General features: G+C 49.9%; 2 protein-coding genes across 2 annotated transcripts in view; both read left to right on the plus strand.

The window, feature by feature from the left end:
• Window positions 1-4,734, plus strand: part of LOC148162485 (ATP-binding cassette sub-family A member 13-like) — a 58,482-nt gene extending 53,748 nt beyond the window's left edge. Inside the window, exons 8-9 of the mRNA XM_088018678.1 lie at window positions 1,405-1,569; window positions 4,415-4,734. Of these exons, the coding sequence (XP_087874804.1) occupies window positions 1,405-1,569; window positions 4,415-4,618 (369 nt within the window). The 3' untranslated portion in view covers window positions 4,619-4,734. The remainder of the gene's footprint in view (window positions 1-1,404; window positions 1,570-4,414) is intronic.
• Window positions 4,735-6,567: 1,833 nt separating this feature from the next.
• Window positions 6,568-15,618, plus strand: part of ABCA13 (ATP binding cassette subfamily A member 13) — a 315,259-nt gene continuing 306,208 nt past the window's right edge. The window contains exons 1-5 of the mRNA XM_088018679.1: window positions 6,568-6,631; window positions 8,102-8,199; window positions 8,450-8,626; window positions 9,492-9,697; window positions 10,482-10,621. Of these exons, the coding sequence (XP_087874805.1) occupies window positions 6,568-6,631; window positions 8,102-8,199; window positions 8,450-8,626; window positions 9,492-9,697; window positions 10,482-10,621 (685 nt within the window). The remainder of the gene's footprint in view (window positions 6,632-8,101; window positions 8,200-8,449; window positions 8,627-9,491; window positions 9,698-10,481; window positions 10,622-15,618) is intronic.

Consider the following 15,618-nt stretch of genomic DNA (forward strand, 5'->3'; position numbering starts at 1 on the left):
TCCCTCAGGCCAGTGACGATGGGCTGTTTTTCTCACGAGGCTCTGTTGACTTCCCCTCCCTTGTGTAAGGAGCGCTGTGGTTTTGCTGGGATGTGGATGGTCTCCCCCTCTTGGAGTCTGCTGGGTAGCAACCATAACTCACCTGCCAATGCAGAACCTACTCATAGGCTCTGGGGATTCGGAGGTGAGCGCCTCGGGGGGACCACGACCCTGCCCCCCACCCGCGTGAGGCCCCTCACCAGCCAGCAACAGCAGAGCCTCCCAGGGCCTCCCCCAGTCCCGCCTGACTATGGGCACTGCCACCCCGGGCCTTTGCATATGCAAAGGAAGAGAGAAATCTCTCTGCCTTCCTTTCTCCACTGCCCACCGAGAAGACAGATACATCACGGCTCACGTCCCCATGGGACCCCCGTGTCCTCCCTCCCCTGTGACCTGTCGCAGGGCCATGGCAGGGAACCTGACCGAGCCGTGTCCACGTCTAGAGACTGGCGAGTCCTGTGGGGAGGGACAGGGCCGTGTTTCCCTCACGGGATCCCGTGGCCTTGTGACAGTGTTAGTTCTCTGCGTCCTAAAGGAAGCTTCCAAGGAACCTGTGGGGCATAATGCTTTCTGGCTGTCGCCATCCATAGAGGTTCTAGAACATGGTGCCCAGTTACTGTAAATCCGGGTAACGGGAACGCGGTTCGTTCCCACACACACGGAAGTGCTTTTACAGAGTAGCCACAGAGGAACTGCATGTAGAAGCTCATTTGGGTCCAAAATGTCAAACCGTTTCTGACCCACAAGTCCAGTTTGACTTGTCCCAGCTTCGTCCATCTTTGGTAACTGGAAGAGAAGATGTTTCTGGTGAAGCAGCTTTGGGGGTGCAAGGTGCCAGGTGAACTGGGCTGGCCTGCTGTCTGCTTTTGCCCAGAGAGTGAAAAAGAGCAGAATTTGATTCATCCCATGTCCTCGACCTGGAGAAACTGCTGTTTCCCCTGCTTGTGGACAATCCTGAAACACATCATTCCAGAAGGCTTCCCTCCACACCGACCACATAAGCGACCCTTTATCAGCCTGTCCCTTCTCCTGTTGTGCAAAGCCTGGAGCTCCTCCTTTTTATTTTTATTTTTTTTTAAGACTTTTACTTATTTATTTAACGAGAGAGAGAGAGAGAGAGAGAGGGAACACAAGCAGGGGGAGTGGGAGAGGGAGAAGCAGCCTTCCCGCTGAGCAGGGAGCCCGGCGCGGGGCTCGATCCCAGGACCCTGGGATCATGACCTGAGCCGAAGGCAGGACGCTTAACGACTGAGCCACCCAGGAGTCCCCCGGAGTTCTTCCTTTGCCAAGGTTGTGGTATTATTCTCAGAAGGGAACATTCTAGAGAAAAGCGGACTTGTAACTATGTTCCCTCTTCGTTGGCAGATTCCCACAGCGGAGGCCTTGGAGCGGATGGTGTGTTCCGTCTTGTCCCGAACCTCTGAGGACGAAGCTGACCAAACGGGTCATGCCAGAGACTGTCATCCCCGCTGGTCCGAGGCCACAGACTACCTGGTGCACGCAGTCAACTGGCTGCAAGTCTATAAGCAGGTGCTGTCCCACAGCGAACCGCTCAGCCTGTCCGCACCCATCTCTTTCCTCCCCATCTCTTTTACTTTGATTTTATTGATTTTTAGTGTTTGATTTCTTTTTGGGAAAGCAGGTAACACGAGACGTAAGTATTCACTGTAGTATTGCAAGGAGGGGCCTGGGCAGCTGCAAACCCGAGAACCTGTTCCTTTTCCCCATGCTCCGTTCCCTGTTTTGTTGCATGTCCTTTCCAGGGACAAGCCCTGGGAGCCCCACGTCCTGCCCATTAAGTGCCCTTCTCCCGCATGTGACCGCCAGCCTCCCCTCGCTGGGGCCTCACTGCAAATGTCCCTGGAAAGCCTGTCTTACACTGAGATGCACACGTGGCCATGGCAAGAATCATGGTCTGTTTTTGGCATGCAGGGTTTCCACGGGCCTCCTTGGACAACCTCCTTGGGTGTTCAGATGCAGGGGTCCAGCCCCTGGAGCTCTTGGGGGGCCATTCCACCTGTCCCTTCACTCTGGTTTTGACAAGAAGCATCGTACTCAAACAGTAACCGATTTAAGGGAAACAGTGAGACACATGCTGTGGCCCGTTTTTGTGGATGTGCTGGTGTGGCAGGGAGTCCCAGAGTGACTATGTAGCACAGGCTGGAGGCCACCAGGGGGTCTGGCTTGCTAACAGCAGGGTACTTTCCGGGGAGTTGTGGGTACGGTGTGAGGCAGAGCCTGTCTGACAATAATGCTCCATTCGTTTTAGTGGACATGACATCACCTTTTCCTCAAAGGACATGTACTGACCAAGGTCAGAATCTCCAATCGTAGATAAAAGATTATCAGACTCAATACCCAAAGAACAAATAATCCAATCAAGAAATGGGCAGAAGACATGAACAGACATTTTTCCAAAGAAGACATCCAAATGGCCAACAGACACATGAAAAAGTGCTCAACATCGCTCGGCATAAGGGAAATCCAAATCAAAACCTCCGTGAGATACCACCTCACACCCGTCAGAATGGCTAAAATGAACAAGTCAGGAAAGGACAGATGTTGGCGGGGATGTGGAGAAAGGGGAACCCTCCTACACTGTTGGTGGGAATGCAAGCTGGTGCAACCCCTCTGGAAAACAGTATGGAGGTTCCTCAAACAGTTGAAAATAGAGCTACCATACGATCCAGCAATTGCACTCCTGGGTATTTACCACCAAGATACAAATGTAGGGACCCGAAGGGGTATGTGCACCGCAATGTTTATAGCAGCAATGTCCACAATAGCCAAACTGTGGAAAGAGCCAAGATGCCCATCGACAGATGAATGGATAAAGAAGAGGTGGTATATATACACAGTGGAATATTGTGCAGCCATCAAAGGGAATGAGATCTTGCCATTTGCAAGGATGTGGATGGAACTGGAGGGTGTTATGCTGAGTGAAATAAGTCAATCAGAGAAAGACATGTATCATAGGACCTCACTGATATGAGGAATTCTTAATCTCAGGAAACATACTGAGGGTTGCTGGAGTGGTGGGGGGTGGGAGGGATGGGGTGGCTGGGTGACAGACATTGGGGTGGGTATGTGCTACGGTGAGCGCTGTGAATTGTGCAAGACTGTTGAACCACAGATATGTACCTCTGAAACAAATAATACATTATATGTTTACAAAAAAAGAAGATAGTAGGAAGGGAAAAATGAAGGTGGGGAAATCGGAGGGGGAGACGAACCATGAGAGACGATGGACTCTGAGAAACAAACTGAAGGTTCTAGAGGGGAGGAGGGTAGGGGGATGGGTTAGCCTGGTGATGGGTATTAAAGAGGGCACGTTCTGCACGGAGCACTGGGTGTTATGCACAAACAATGAATCATGGAACACTGCATCCAAAACTAATGATGTAATGCATGGTGATTAATATAACATAATAAAAAAACGTTTCCTACAAAAAAAAAGATTATTACAGAAATGCAGGTGTGACTGGTCGCTAGGTGGGACTAAAATGATCACAGGGCAGTGCTGAGCTGGCCAGCACCAGCGTGGTCGGGGGGCCACCTCTGCTTTGTGCGCCATCCAGGTAGCCTGCACCCATGGTTAATGCGCGGTGATTCAGTGCACCCACGTGCTCATCATGCTTTTGCCCGCGCCTTGTGATTTGGGCAAAAAGCATCTATGTTGGTGTCACGTTGATGATAAACCAGGATGTTGCTTGCCTTTAGTATCATCATTCCCAAGTCCATGACGAAGAACCATAACTAGCAACCATGTATTCGTTAGGATAAAATCGTGAAATATATCAACATATTTATGCTGTCCCAAACATGTCAGTTTAGTCTTCAAGGCATATGTCCCTGGTTTAGTGATGTATGTTGTGACCTTCTCTCTCTCTCTTTTTTTAAGATTTTATTTATTTTTTTAGAGAGAAGGAGGTAGAGAGTGTCAGCTGGGGGGTGGGGGAGGAGCAGAGGGAGAGGGAGAGAGAATCTCAAGCAGGGTCCCTGCTGAGTGTGGAGCCCGACACGGGGCTCGATCTCACAACCCTGAGATCACGTCCTGAACTGAAACCAAGAGTCGGAGGCCCAACCGACTGAACTACCCAGGCTCCCTGCCTTCTCTTTTGCAAGTGGCAGTGGGCGAAGGAAAGGGAAATGGCAGCCCAATGAAAACGCAGCGTGCCTCCATTGACGTCATTTTTAATCTTTCGTTTTTGAATAGAAATCAGATCGTACGGCAGTTAACAGACATTTCAATCTGGCAACATCGTAAAAATGGGCTGTCTGTCCTCTAGAAGGCTCCATTACTCTGTCTCAGGCAAATGTTCTCATGTTTACGGCGTTCCTGTTAACAGTGATGTTTCCGTTTCTGCACGCGTAGGTGTTCGAGTGGTGGCGGAAGGGCAGCATGCTCCAGCAGGTGCTCGCCGGGGCTGCCCGCGGCCTGGAGGCTCTCGGCAATGCGTTTGTGGAAGAGCGTGAGCCACGGCAGGTGGTGGAGGCTCTGTATGCTGTGCTTCGCATCCTGAGTGAGAGCTTGGCGGCAGATGGCCCCACCAGCAGCCATCCATCTCCCAAGACGTAAGGCGCATCCTCCTGTTTGATTACTGGTTAGGCTTGCGGGCCTGAATGTTAACGAGTGCATAATGAGATGGGGAGGGAAGAATTCATAAAACCGCGACTAGACAGTGGGTTTCCAGTCAGTAGCTGGGAGACTGCAGGCTGGCGTAGTGGAGACCATCCCGAACCATTTGCCCCAACCCGATGTCTGGGTTTTTTTTTTTTTTTTTTTTAAAGATTTTATCCATTTATTTGTCACACAGAGAGAGAGAGAGAGCACAAGCAGGGTAAGCTGCAGGCAGAAGGAGAAGCAGGCTTCCCACCGAGCAGGGAGCCCGATGTGGGGCTCGATCCCAGGACCCAGGGATCATGACCTGAGCCGAAGGCAGACACTTAACCCACTGAGCCACCCAGGCGCTCCCCTTCTGTCTGTTCAGATGTGGACAACAATCCGGTGCGGGAATGTATCCGAGAAGGGGGTCAGCCTTCTGGATTTCAGACATAGGTTTAAAATGAACAAAACCACTTTAGAGGCGCTTTCACGAGAGGAACTGTTTTCATGGTTGTTTTGAAATTTTATATCGTTGAAATGTTTGCGGAAAGTCCACAAATACTTTAGAAGTGGGAAAAGGTACCCCTGGTGGCCTCTTCTTTTTCGAGAGAAGCCGAGTGGATTCCCAAGTGGTTGGTTCTGTTGCAATACTGGATCTTCTTCAGCAGGTACTGCCCTTTGCAGGAACTGGACCTCATTACACCCCTGAGGTGTAGGCTCTCCTTGGAAGCCGACAAAAGGTTTCTCAATATTGTCTCAAAAGGGTCCATTTCAAGCCACAGGTCTCGGGAGCTCTTGCTGCTTACCCAGCATGAAGGGAGAATTGGATCGTTAGAATTGCATGGGATCAGGTCGTGTTCTTAGGGCACACGTGACATCATGACATATGGACATACACACATAAGTGGAAACATTTCCAACTCCCTCGAGTTTTCTGGAACCCGGTTAGGAAGGAGGATCTTGCTTTTGAAGATCTAGTTCCCTGTGTTATCTTAGAGATTGCCTGGGTGCTAGTGATGGAGTGGGTCACCTCCATGACCCTACAAATCTGCCACACCCCTGCCACTTCTGCCCGGGGGACAGAGAGCCCCGGGGAACTCTGGCTTTCAGCTCCTCCAGGGATCAGGGATGTGAGAGGTGGCACCCCCTCGGAGGACCAGGTGTGGGTGACCCGAGCTTCCCCTGCCCCCCGCATACTTCCTGCCCACACACAGGGTGGGCAGATGGGGGGGGGGTCTTCCCCCGGCTGCTGTGTGCCCCGGGCCAACAGTGAGCCCCTAGAGTGTCCCTTTCTCCTTGCACCCACTTCTGTTCAGGGATACAGACGGCCAAGCAAATCTGTGGCCAGTGCACAGGGATCTGGCCCCTGGGTTTCCACCTCCCCATGCTGATGGCGTCTCTCGGTGGCCCCTGAGGCCTTTGCTGGTTATCCAGCCCTTGGTCTGCTGCTGGCTCCATGCAGGAGCCCCAGTGGCCCCGTATCTTCACCTCTAAGGAAGGAAGGACCTGCCGCCCCTTGTATGGCCAGCAGGGAGGCCCCGGGTTGAGAGCACCCCACGCTTAGCAGCTGCTCACAAGCACTGCCCAGTCCCTCACGCCGTCCCCGGTGCTGACACCTGCTTTGGCCGCCGGACTCACGTCCCCTCCTAGCATCACCCGGTGCTCGCTGTCATTGTTATTTTAGACCACATCTGCCTCTCCTGAAATCAGCCACTCGCTTGCCCGCAGTTCCTCCGGATCCTTGTGCCGTCCACACTGCCCTTGGTGGGAAGCTGCTGGCCCAGGACACTGCACTCATTACTTCTACCCTAGACTCGCCGATTGCTCACACCTTCTGTCTTCCAAGTCACGACTTCCAACTGGAAGCCCAACAAGGCTTCCTTTGGTCCTGAGGACGCGCGTCCTTAGAGGCAGGCGCGCTCATGGTGGCTGTGTTCCTGCTGGACCTCCTGCACCAGGACGATGAAATGCGGGAGAGGCAGGCCGGTGTGGGCATGGGGCCAGGCAGGGCCAGGCAGGGGCCAGGTGCCACCTGCCACTGGGCACCAGCCTCGGGCACCTTGCACGGGTGTCCCCTAGCAGCATCTTCTGGGTCTCTCCTTGCAGCTCACTTTCTCTCCCTGGGTACAGGATTCCGGGTGCTTGCATAGACGCCCTGAGGGTCTGCATTGTCGTGCTGGGGCGCTTGCTCCCACAGTGTGACCCCCATCTGCTTCTTCACTCGCACATTGGGTTCCAATTTCAGCTCCTCTCATTGCAGAGTCCCTGTCTTTCCTGCTGCTCTTCTGGGTTGCTCCCTCCCTCTTCCCGAGTCAGGTATCCTCCCGGGGCAACAGGGAGCCTCTGGGGTGGTGGGGGGAGCTGCGGCATCCTGGGGCAGTTGGACAAGCCCCCACAGTGACTGCCTGCCTTCCCAGGGAACGTGGTCCCTGCAGCTGCTCAGCTGGGGAGCACCTGTGCCTGCACAAGTGGACCCCGTTTCCCTCCCTTCCCCGCCCAGGGGCTGCAGGTATCCAAGTCACCTTTGACGGGTCCCGCGCCCACCACTCACAACGCGGCATTTGGAAACTCTTCTTAAAATCTTTTCCGGTGCCCTCAGGTTACCGCATCTACAGAAGTTGGAGAATGTTCTTTGGAACCTGCCCCCGTGGTGGCCGGCTCTGAAGAGATTGCTTCCACGCCTCGGGGCTCTCAGGAACGCGATAGCCCAGAATTTGTGTTTTGTGCAAGGTAAACTAGCTTGGTCTTATTTGTCACCTACGCGCTAGGAGCCAACGTGAGGTTGATTATTTAAAAGTGGACTTCCAACTGCGTGACACCTTTGTTGAGCTTGGAGGTAGTTGGCACCGTGGGTTTTATGCTCTGCAGGGTGACTCGGTGGGCGTGGGGGTGGGGCGGGGGCTTAACTGCTGTCACCGTGAGCGTAGCCTCCTTCTGGGACCAGTGACATGACGGGCAGTTTCCCGCCCAATGGGTGTGACTCCCATTCACACGCTCAGCCCTGGTGTTCAGATCGGGCCAGAGTGTATCCCTGGATGGTCATTCTTCTGCTCCCTCCGTGGGGCCGGGACAATGCATTCCATTCCTCCTTCTTTCCAGAAAGCCCTTCTTTGAACCTCCACTGACTAGTGGTGTTACTTCTCGGCCCAAGGTGACACCACAGGGGCTGGAGGCTTCTCACCTTTTCGTGGCGGGGAGAGAAGAAATGAGTACAGATGTCACTTTTGGAGTAAAGCTCCCCTGTCTCCACGGTGCTGTCCTCATACATCTCGAGGAGGCCTGAAATGATAGTGCAATCGATTTTCTCCATTTTCTTCTCTCAGGAAGATCATAAAATGTCTGATAACAGGTGCAGTTTGCTGGGCTGCAGGTTTTTAGAATTCACTGGCCTATGCACGGCCACGTAAAGCCCATGCTTTAGGGGGATAGTAATACATCAGTTTGTTGACCTTGCAGAAGTGCTCACGTGCCTGGAGAGATCAGCTAATAGCTCCACACTGGGCGGATCTGACCAGTTGCAACCGGAAAAGGATGTGCTCTTTTGGTGGAAGCAGGTAAAGCATAGCATGGGGTTATAAATCAACAGGTTGGATAGAACATTCAAGAAGCTCATGCAATCTTCAGTTTTGCCCCTGCTGTGAGCTGTGCAGGCAACATGTGCCAGCAAAAAGGGCAACTTTTCGAAGAGCCTTGTCTTATTTTGAAATTCGGACTGCTGCGGAGGTCTGGCTGTGGCTCCCCAGCCCTTGGGGGGTGAGCGCAAGCCTCCCTAAGCCACCCCTCCTGCTCTCCTTCACCTTTCAGCTCTTGGTGCAGAATGCTACGGACTGGCATCTAAACGCGAGCTTGTCTGGGAGGGAGGCTCTCCTGTGTTGTGGGAACCCTGGGGCCTGGGAGGGCCTCCGAGGGCTGACGTGTCCCCACGACTCCTCCGACAAGACCAGCATTTTAAACAAGCTACAGAGGTCAGCAGAGGACGTCGTAAGTAGTCACCTTCTGATCTCGTCCGCCAAGACCAATGGGCTTATTTTGAAGGTCAGACCCCGTATGGAATCCCAGCCGCCCCTGCTCCGTCCCTCCTGTCTCGCCACACTTAGGACGCTGTGCGGCACCCATCCGGCCAAAATCTCCTCGACAGCAAGCCGGTTTCCCCTTAAAGAGCACCCCAAACCTTCAGACCGTGCCCCTCTGCTTCCCTGGCTTCTGGGCTCCCTGTTCTCTCCATCCCTGGCTGCAAATGTCGTGAAGGGTGGAAGAGTATCTTCGGGCATCAGTCAGCCTGCTCTTCCGTGTCCCTGCCCCTTGCTGAGCACTTGAGAGCGGGGAGCAATTTGTTAGTAAAGGTGATGATGTCACCTTCGACCCATATTTTTCTCACCGAGCACTACAAATTATAGTACCACTCACCTTTCTGCTGTTCATTTCTTCCTCTGTATACATGTTTCATTTCTTAGCTTCTCGCACTCCCAGGTAGGGTCGGGCTGGAAGGGGCAGGTGCGCTTCTGCTGTGTTTTTTTGTTGGAGGATGTGGGTCGCAGGCCAGCCTGTGGCAGTTATGGGAACAGAATCACAGGAGTGTGACTCCGAGGAGGCCGGGTCCAGTGGGGGCCGCTGGGGGACTAGCCAACACAGATGGGCTTCACACCTGCGTCCCTTCTGCTTGATTGCTGGACGAGCCTTGATTTGGGGGTACAGAGTCAAGTCTGGGACGGTCCCTTAGGTTATCAGAGGCCCACGGGTCACAGTCAAGAGCGTCCTCGGGGCGGGAGACTGGGCACGGGTGCTTCGTGGTGCCACACTGTCCTCACTAAATGTATCACAAACACCGTGTTCTTCTCCTGTCAAGGATCGCCTTTTGCAAGAGGTCGTCACTGGGCGCACAGATGTGCCAGTTTCGGGACCCGAGGGATTTCTGGGCTGGCAGGAAGTGGTGGTGCAGCTGGTGGACGTGGGCCTTTCCTGCAGGCGGCTCTGCCGGTGGCTGGGAGCGGCCACCTCACCCGGGGACCGTGACCTTGCTGGTGACTGTAAGGACCAGCTTGCCACAGCACTGTAAGTTTGTGTGCAGTGGGAAACTGGTGAGTAGTTGGGAGCTAGATGATCCCAGCCGTCTACTAAAGCAATGGAGCCACATAGTATAGTCCTACTTCTAGTACATTCTATTTCTAGGGGGAGGCATAAATTTGTTCTTAATCTAAAAAAAGGACTGGCCTATTTGGTACTATTGGAAAGCGTTTAAAAATGCAAAATATCAGGGGCTCCCGGGTGGCTCATTCGGTTGAGCATCCTACTTTTGGTTTTGGCTCAGGTTGTGGTCTCAGGGTCGTGAGATCAAGCCCCGAGTCGGGCTCCACACTCAGCGCGGAGTCTGCTTGAGATTCTCTCTCCCTCTGCCCCTCCCCCTGCTCGTGTGCAGGCGCATTCTCTCTCTCTCTCAAATAGATAAATAAAATCTTAAAAATAAATAAATAAAAATACGAAATATTAAACAAGCCCTTCAAAGGTTTACCATTGGCTTAAACTTTCACAAGCTTCTTGGCCTCAAGGTTGATTTCATATTATGTACTTTTATTTTCCTCTTTCTGTTCTCTTGATTTGTTGTGTCTTATGTTTCACGTATTCCCGCGAGTGATTCTCCCTCATTTTGCAAATCAGGGTGCAGGAATTCATAAGCAATCAAATACCTAGTAAGACAGCTATTGCAAATGTTCTAATTTCTGACGCAAATGACCGCCAGGCACCCGTGTATGTTCGCATGTAGATGAATTCGTAATGATCTGTCTCCTGGAAAACCACGAGGAGATGCGAGCCTTCTCTGGATTCTCTTTGATTGCAGGATATTTCATGCACTAGGAAAAGTACAGTTGTTCCTGGAAGAAACATCCTGCTGGAAAGGCTTCACAGGCTTTATCAGGAAGACCTGTGAACTGGTCCACCTCGTGAACATGCAAGGAAGCGTCCAGAACGGTCCGTCTGGTAAGTCAGTGGGCTTCGCCGTGGGAACGTGGGGGCTGCTTCCCCTTCCGTGCGTGTTCATGAGAGACGCCCCTATTTAATGATGAGGAGCTAGAAGCAGAGACTCACCGAGTATATTTGCCACTGTGACGTCCACAGTAAGTTACTGCTGTCTGTTACGGCAAGACCGCGCAGGGGTCCTGGTTTCACTGGTTGTCCTAGCTGGTTTTTACCAGCGACCACTTTTCTCTCAACCTGTCCTGGTTTGGCTGATAAACACGTACCTGTATGGACCAGGCATGACGGACCTGAGAAGTCCAGAGGTGCTGCATGTGGGGCCTTGTCAGTCTCGTGCTATTAGGGCCCACCCTGCACTCCGGGGGCAGCACCCCCATGTCGAGCCAGCTCCCCTCTTCCCGTGCCATCCCCAAAACCAAAAACCCCCTCAAATACGAATTGTGCAAGTTTGCAACGGCCTGACCCACAGGCGGTCATTCTCTCGTCCCAAAGGGCCTCTTTTCTGAGAAGATGCTGCCAGGGTGCGACCTGTGTTTGTGACTCGTCCTGGTCGAGAGCTGGTCGTCTGGGTCTGGCTCTCCTGGGGGACCCTGCTTGCTCTGGGTGTGCCGTGTGCCGTGTGCCCTTCTGCTCCGTAGGTTACCGGCTTCCCTGCGGAGCACCTGCTGCTTCGACTTGGGGTGGGGAGGGAAGTTATCTGTTCTTGCTCTGTGGCCACGTCCACTTAATCTCGCTTCCTTCTTTTCTCCTCAAACTGCTCGGGTTTTTATATCTATTTTTTTTTTTAGTTTTTATTTAAATTCCAGTTAGTTAACAAACAGTGTAATCTTAGTCTCAGCTGTACAATATTGTGATTCAACACTTCCCTACATCACCCGGTGCTCATCACGACAGGTGCGCTCCTTCCTCCCCATCACCTCTCTCCCCATCCCCCACCCACCTCCCCTCTGGTCACCAGCAGTGTGTTCTCGAGAGTCAAGGGTCTGTTTCTTCGTTTATGTCTCTCTCTCTTTTTTCCCCTTTGCTTGTTTGTTTTGTTTCTTAAATTCCACATGTGAGTGAAATCATATGATAATTGTCTTTCTCTGACTGACTCATTTCGCTTAGCATAATACTCTCTACTTCCATCCACATCGTTGCAAATGGCAAGATTTCATTATTTTTGATGGCGGAGTAATATTCCATCGTGTGTATGCACCACATCTTTTTTAAAAATTTTTTATTGTTATGTTAATCACCATATATTACATCATTTGTTTTTGATGTAGTGTTCCATGATTCATTGTTCATAACACCCAGTGCTCCACGCAGAATGTGCCCTCCTTAATACCCATCACCAGGCTAACCCATCCCCCCACCCCCCTCCCCTCTAGAACCCTCAGTTTGTTTTTCAGAGTCCATCGTCTCTCATGGTTCGTCTCCCCCTCCGACTTACTCCCCTTCATTCTTCCTCTCCTGCTATCTTCTTCTTTTTCTTTTTTCTTAAAATATGTTGCGTTATTTGTTTCAGAGGTACAGATCTGTGATTCAACAGTCTTGCACAATTCACAGCGCTCACCATAGCACATACCCTCCCCAATGTCTATCACCCAGCCACCCCATCCCTCCCACCCCCCAACCACTCCAGTAACCCTCAGTTTGTTTCCTGAGATTAAGAATTCCTCATATCGGTGAGGTCGTATGATACATGTCTTTCTCTGATTGACTTATTTCACTCAGCACAACACCCTCCAGTTCCAGCCACGTCGTTGCAAATGGCAAGATCTCATTCCTTTTGATGGCTGCATAATATTCCATTGTGTATATATACCACCTCTTCTTTATCCATTCATCTGTCGATGGACATCTTGGCTCTTTCCACAGTTTGGCTATTTGCACCACATCTTCTTTATCCATTCATCTGTCGATGGACATCTTGGCTCTTTCCGTGGTTTGGCTATTGTGGGTGATGCTGCTGTAAACGTCGGGGTGCATGTGTCCCTTTGAATCTGTACTTTTGTGTCCTTTGGGTAAATACCTAGTAGGGCAATTGCTGGATCATAGGATATATTTGTAACTTTTTGAGGACCCTCCATACTCGGACCACTACTTTTAGAGGCTGCCAGAGAACCCCCGCTCGTGGCAGACTCCCTCTCTGTGTCAGTGTCAAGCCCACCAGCCGCACGTCGGGTCTCTGCATCGGCTGCAGGTGGGTCACACTGAGCTCCACACCCGCCGACAGTGCTGGGCTGATGGCCGCGCCTCCTCGGTTGGGTGCTCATCTGGTACTAGAACTTCACCCGCTCCTGACCATTTTCAGAAACATAGGCGACAAAGAGTGACATTCAGCATCAGTGAGAAGCCTGGGTTCAGAAGTCTCAATAATATTGACAATCACAACATTTGTTGTGTTTTGTATGAGTTATTTCATCCAATCCTCACGTCAACCCTTGAGTTGGGGTCTGTTTTGACTTCATTTTCAGATAGGAATACCGAGGCTCACAAAGATTAAATTCTTGCATAGACCACAGAACTCCCAAGTGTCAAAGCCAAGACACATGTTGGAGGTCTTACTCCAGAGTCTGTGAGCTTCACTTCCATTTGGACGGTCCCCACTGGGTGCATCATGCTGCCTAAAGGCTTGTCGGTTACGGAAATATAGCTTGTCAGAGAACGGAGTTTTGCTGATTCTCTGTTCTGTACATTTGTTTCCTCTTTCATGGATCTTCCTAATTTGGAAATTTCATGAATTTCCTGTTTCATGAATTTCTTCTTTTATTTTTATTATTTCCTTCCTTCTACTAAATTCAGTTTGATGTTCCTTTCCTAGCTTCTTGATTTTCAGATTTTCTTCTTTTCTAATAGATGCTTTTGAAGCTGTAACATTTCTTCTATGCAGAGCTCTAGTATATTCCACACAGTTTGATATGTCATAGTTTTGTTACCATTCTGTTCAAAATTTTCTGGTGTTTATTATGATTTCAGTATATTGCTTAATTTCCACTAACATTTGGGGACATTTCAAGTGATTTTTAAAGAAAACTCCGAATTTCTAGCCTATTTTAGTGAGAGAACATTCTCAGCGTTCAGTCTTTGGAATTTGTTGAGACGTGTTTATGGCTCACATGGTCAATTTTGGTAAATGTATGTGCTCTTCAAGACCCTGTCAATTCCACCCTTGTCGGGTGTACTAGTTGTATATATTAATTAGGTCAAGTTTGTTAATCATCCACATCTTATCTATTTCTTATCTGCCTCTTTTACAGACATAGATGAGTTAAAATTTCCCAGTGAGATGGTAGATTTGTCTGTTTTCCTTTTAGCTTTATCAGTTTTGCTATATGTCATTTAAGTTACTTTATTAGATACAGTTTAGAACTGACATATATTATTTTTTTTAAAATTTTATTTATTTATTTGACACACAGAGAGAGAGAGAGAGCACAAGCAGGGGGAGTGGCCGGCAAAGGGAGAGGGAGAAGCAGACGCCCCGCTGAGCAGGGAGCCCAAAGCAGGACCCGATCCCGGGACCCTGGGATCATGACCTGAGCTGAAGGCAGATGCTTGACTGACTGAGCCACCCAGGTGCCCCTAGAACTGACATATATTTTTATTGGATGAGCTCTTTTATCGTTAGGAAATGACACTTCCTTTATCTCTAGCATTGTCTTTTCCTTAAAAATATACATCATTGAGGGGCGCCTGGGTGGCTCAGTTAGTTAAGCGTCTGACTTCGGCTTGGGTCATGATCTCGGGGTTCTGGGATCGAGCCCTGCTTGGGCTCCCTGCTCTGTGAGAAGTCTGCTTGCCCTCTCCCCCTGCTTGTGCTCTCTCTCTCAAATAAATAAGTAAAATCTTAAAAAAAAAAAATATATATATATATATATATGTACACACACACACATCATGGATGTCCTTATCATTTTTTAAGATTTTGTTAATTTATTTAAGAGAGAGAGAACACACACACAAGTTGGTGGGGAAGAGTAGTTTCAGTTTCTTTTTCTTCTTTTATTGCTGCGGCTAGAACTTCTAGTACTGTGTTGAATACAAGTGGCAAAAGTGGCATCTCTCTCTCTCTCTTTTTTCTGTGTTTTTTTCCCCCTTCCTTTTTTCCTTTATGATATAGTCTGGATAGTTATCTCTGACTTAATTTGTAGTTCCCTCTTTCTTTCTTAAGAATCCATTTAATGTACTATTAAGCTTATTCCATTGACTTCTTAATTTCAGTTATTGTAGTAAGTTCTAGAGTTTCAGTTTCTAGTTTTTATAGTTTTTAATTAAAGTCTGTGCTGGTAGCTCCAATAATCTGATCTCCCGAGGGTCTGTTTCTATTGTATGATTTTCTTCTTTGTATCACTTCTTATGTTTTATCTGTAGTTGTTTTTGACTCTATTCCAGACATTATATATTAAAAATTGTGGCGATAATTTGATACTTTGGATGTTTTCCATCCTTCAGATAGGCTTTTTGCTTGCTTGCTTGCTTGTTTGTTTCTGACAGGCATTTAGAGGGAGGGGCATGTCACCCTAATTCAGCCAGAAGTTGACTCCTTTTGTTTTAAAAGCATGGTGTCAGTGTTTGTGAGCTCTTACGTGTTTGTCGTCTGCTCCTACTGCTAGAATGCAGCCCTTTGGGGTCCCAGCCTGAGGCTGTGGTGTTGACCAAAGACATTTTTTCCTTGGTTGGCCCAGAATTCCAATTTATTTCCTACTCTGGTGAGACCGTTGAAAGCTCTGTTCATTTTCTCAGCCCTCGTTTCTGCTTTTTGAAGTAGAAATTGCCTTCAGTGGAAAAGTGGCTTCAAATGCTGGGTTTTGTCTCACCTGCCTTCCGTCTTCTGGATCCTGGCCCCACAAATACTCTTGGCCTTGAAAGCTGCCCGATGCCTTCAAAGATTTTAAAAATATTTAAGATATATTCAATATCTCCTCTAGGTGTTTGTGGTGGGAAGGTTGGGTAAAACATTCTGGCCAGCCATATGCAGAACTGCCTGCTCCCAGTTCATGGTCAAGGTGTGG

The sequence above is a fragment of the Eumetopias jubatus genome, unplaced genomic scaffold (genome assembly GCF_037043125.1).
Source record: "Eumetopias jubatus isolate StellerSeaLion01/CBP00866 unplaced genomic scaffold, mEumJub1_p1.0 scaffold_14, whole genome shotgun sequence".
Lineage (NCBI taxonomy): Eukaryota > Metazoa > Chordata > Mammalia > Carnivora > Otariidae > Eumetopias > Eumetopias jubatus.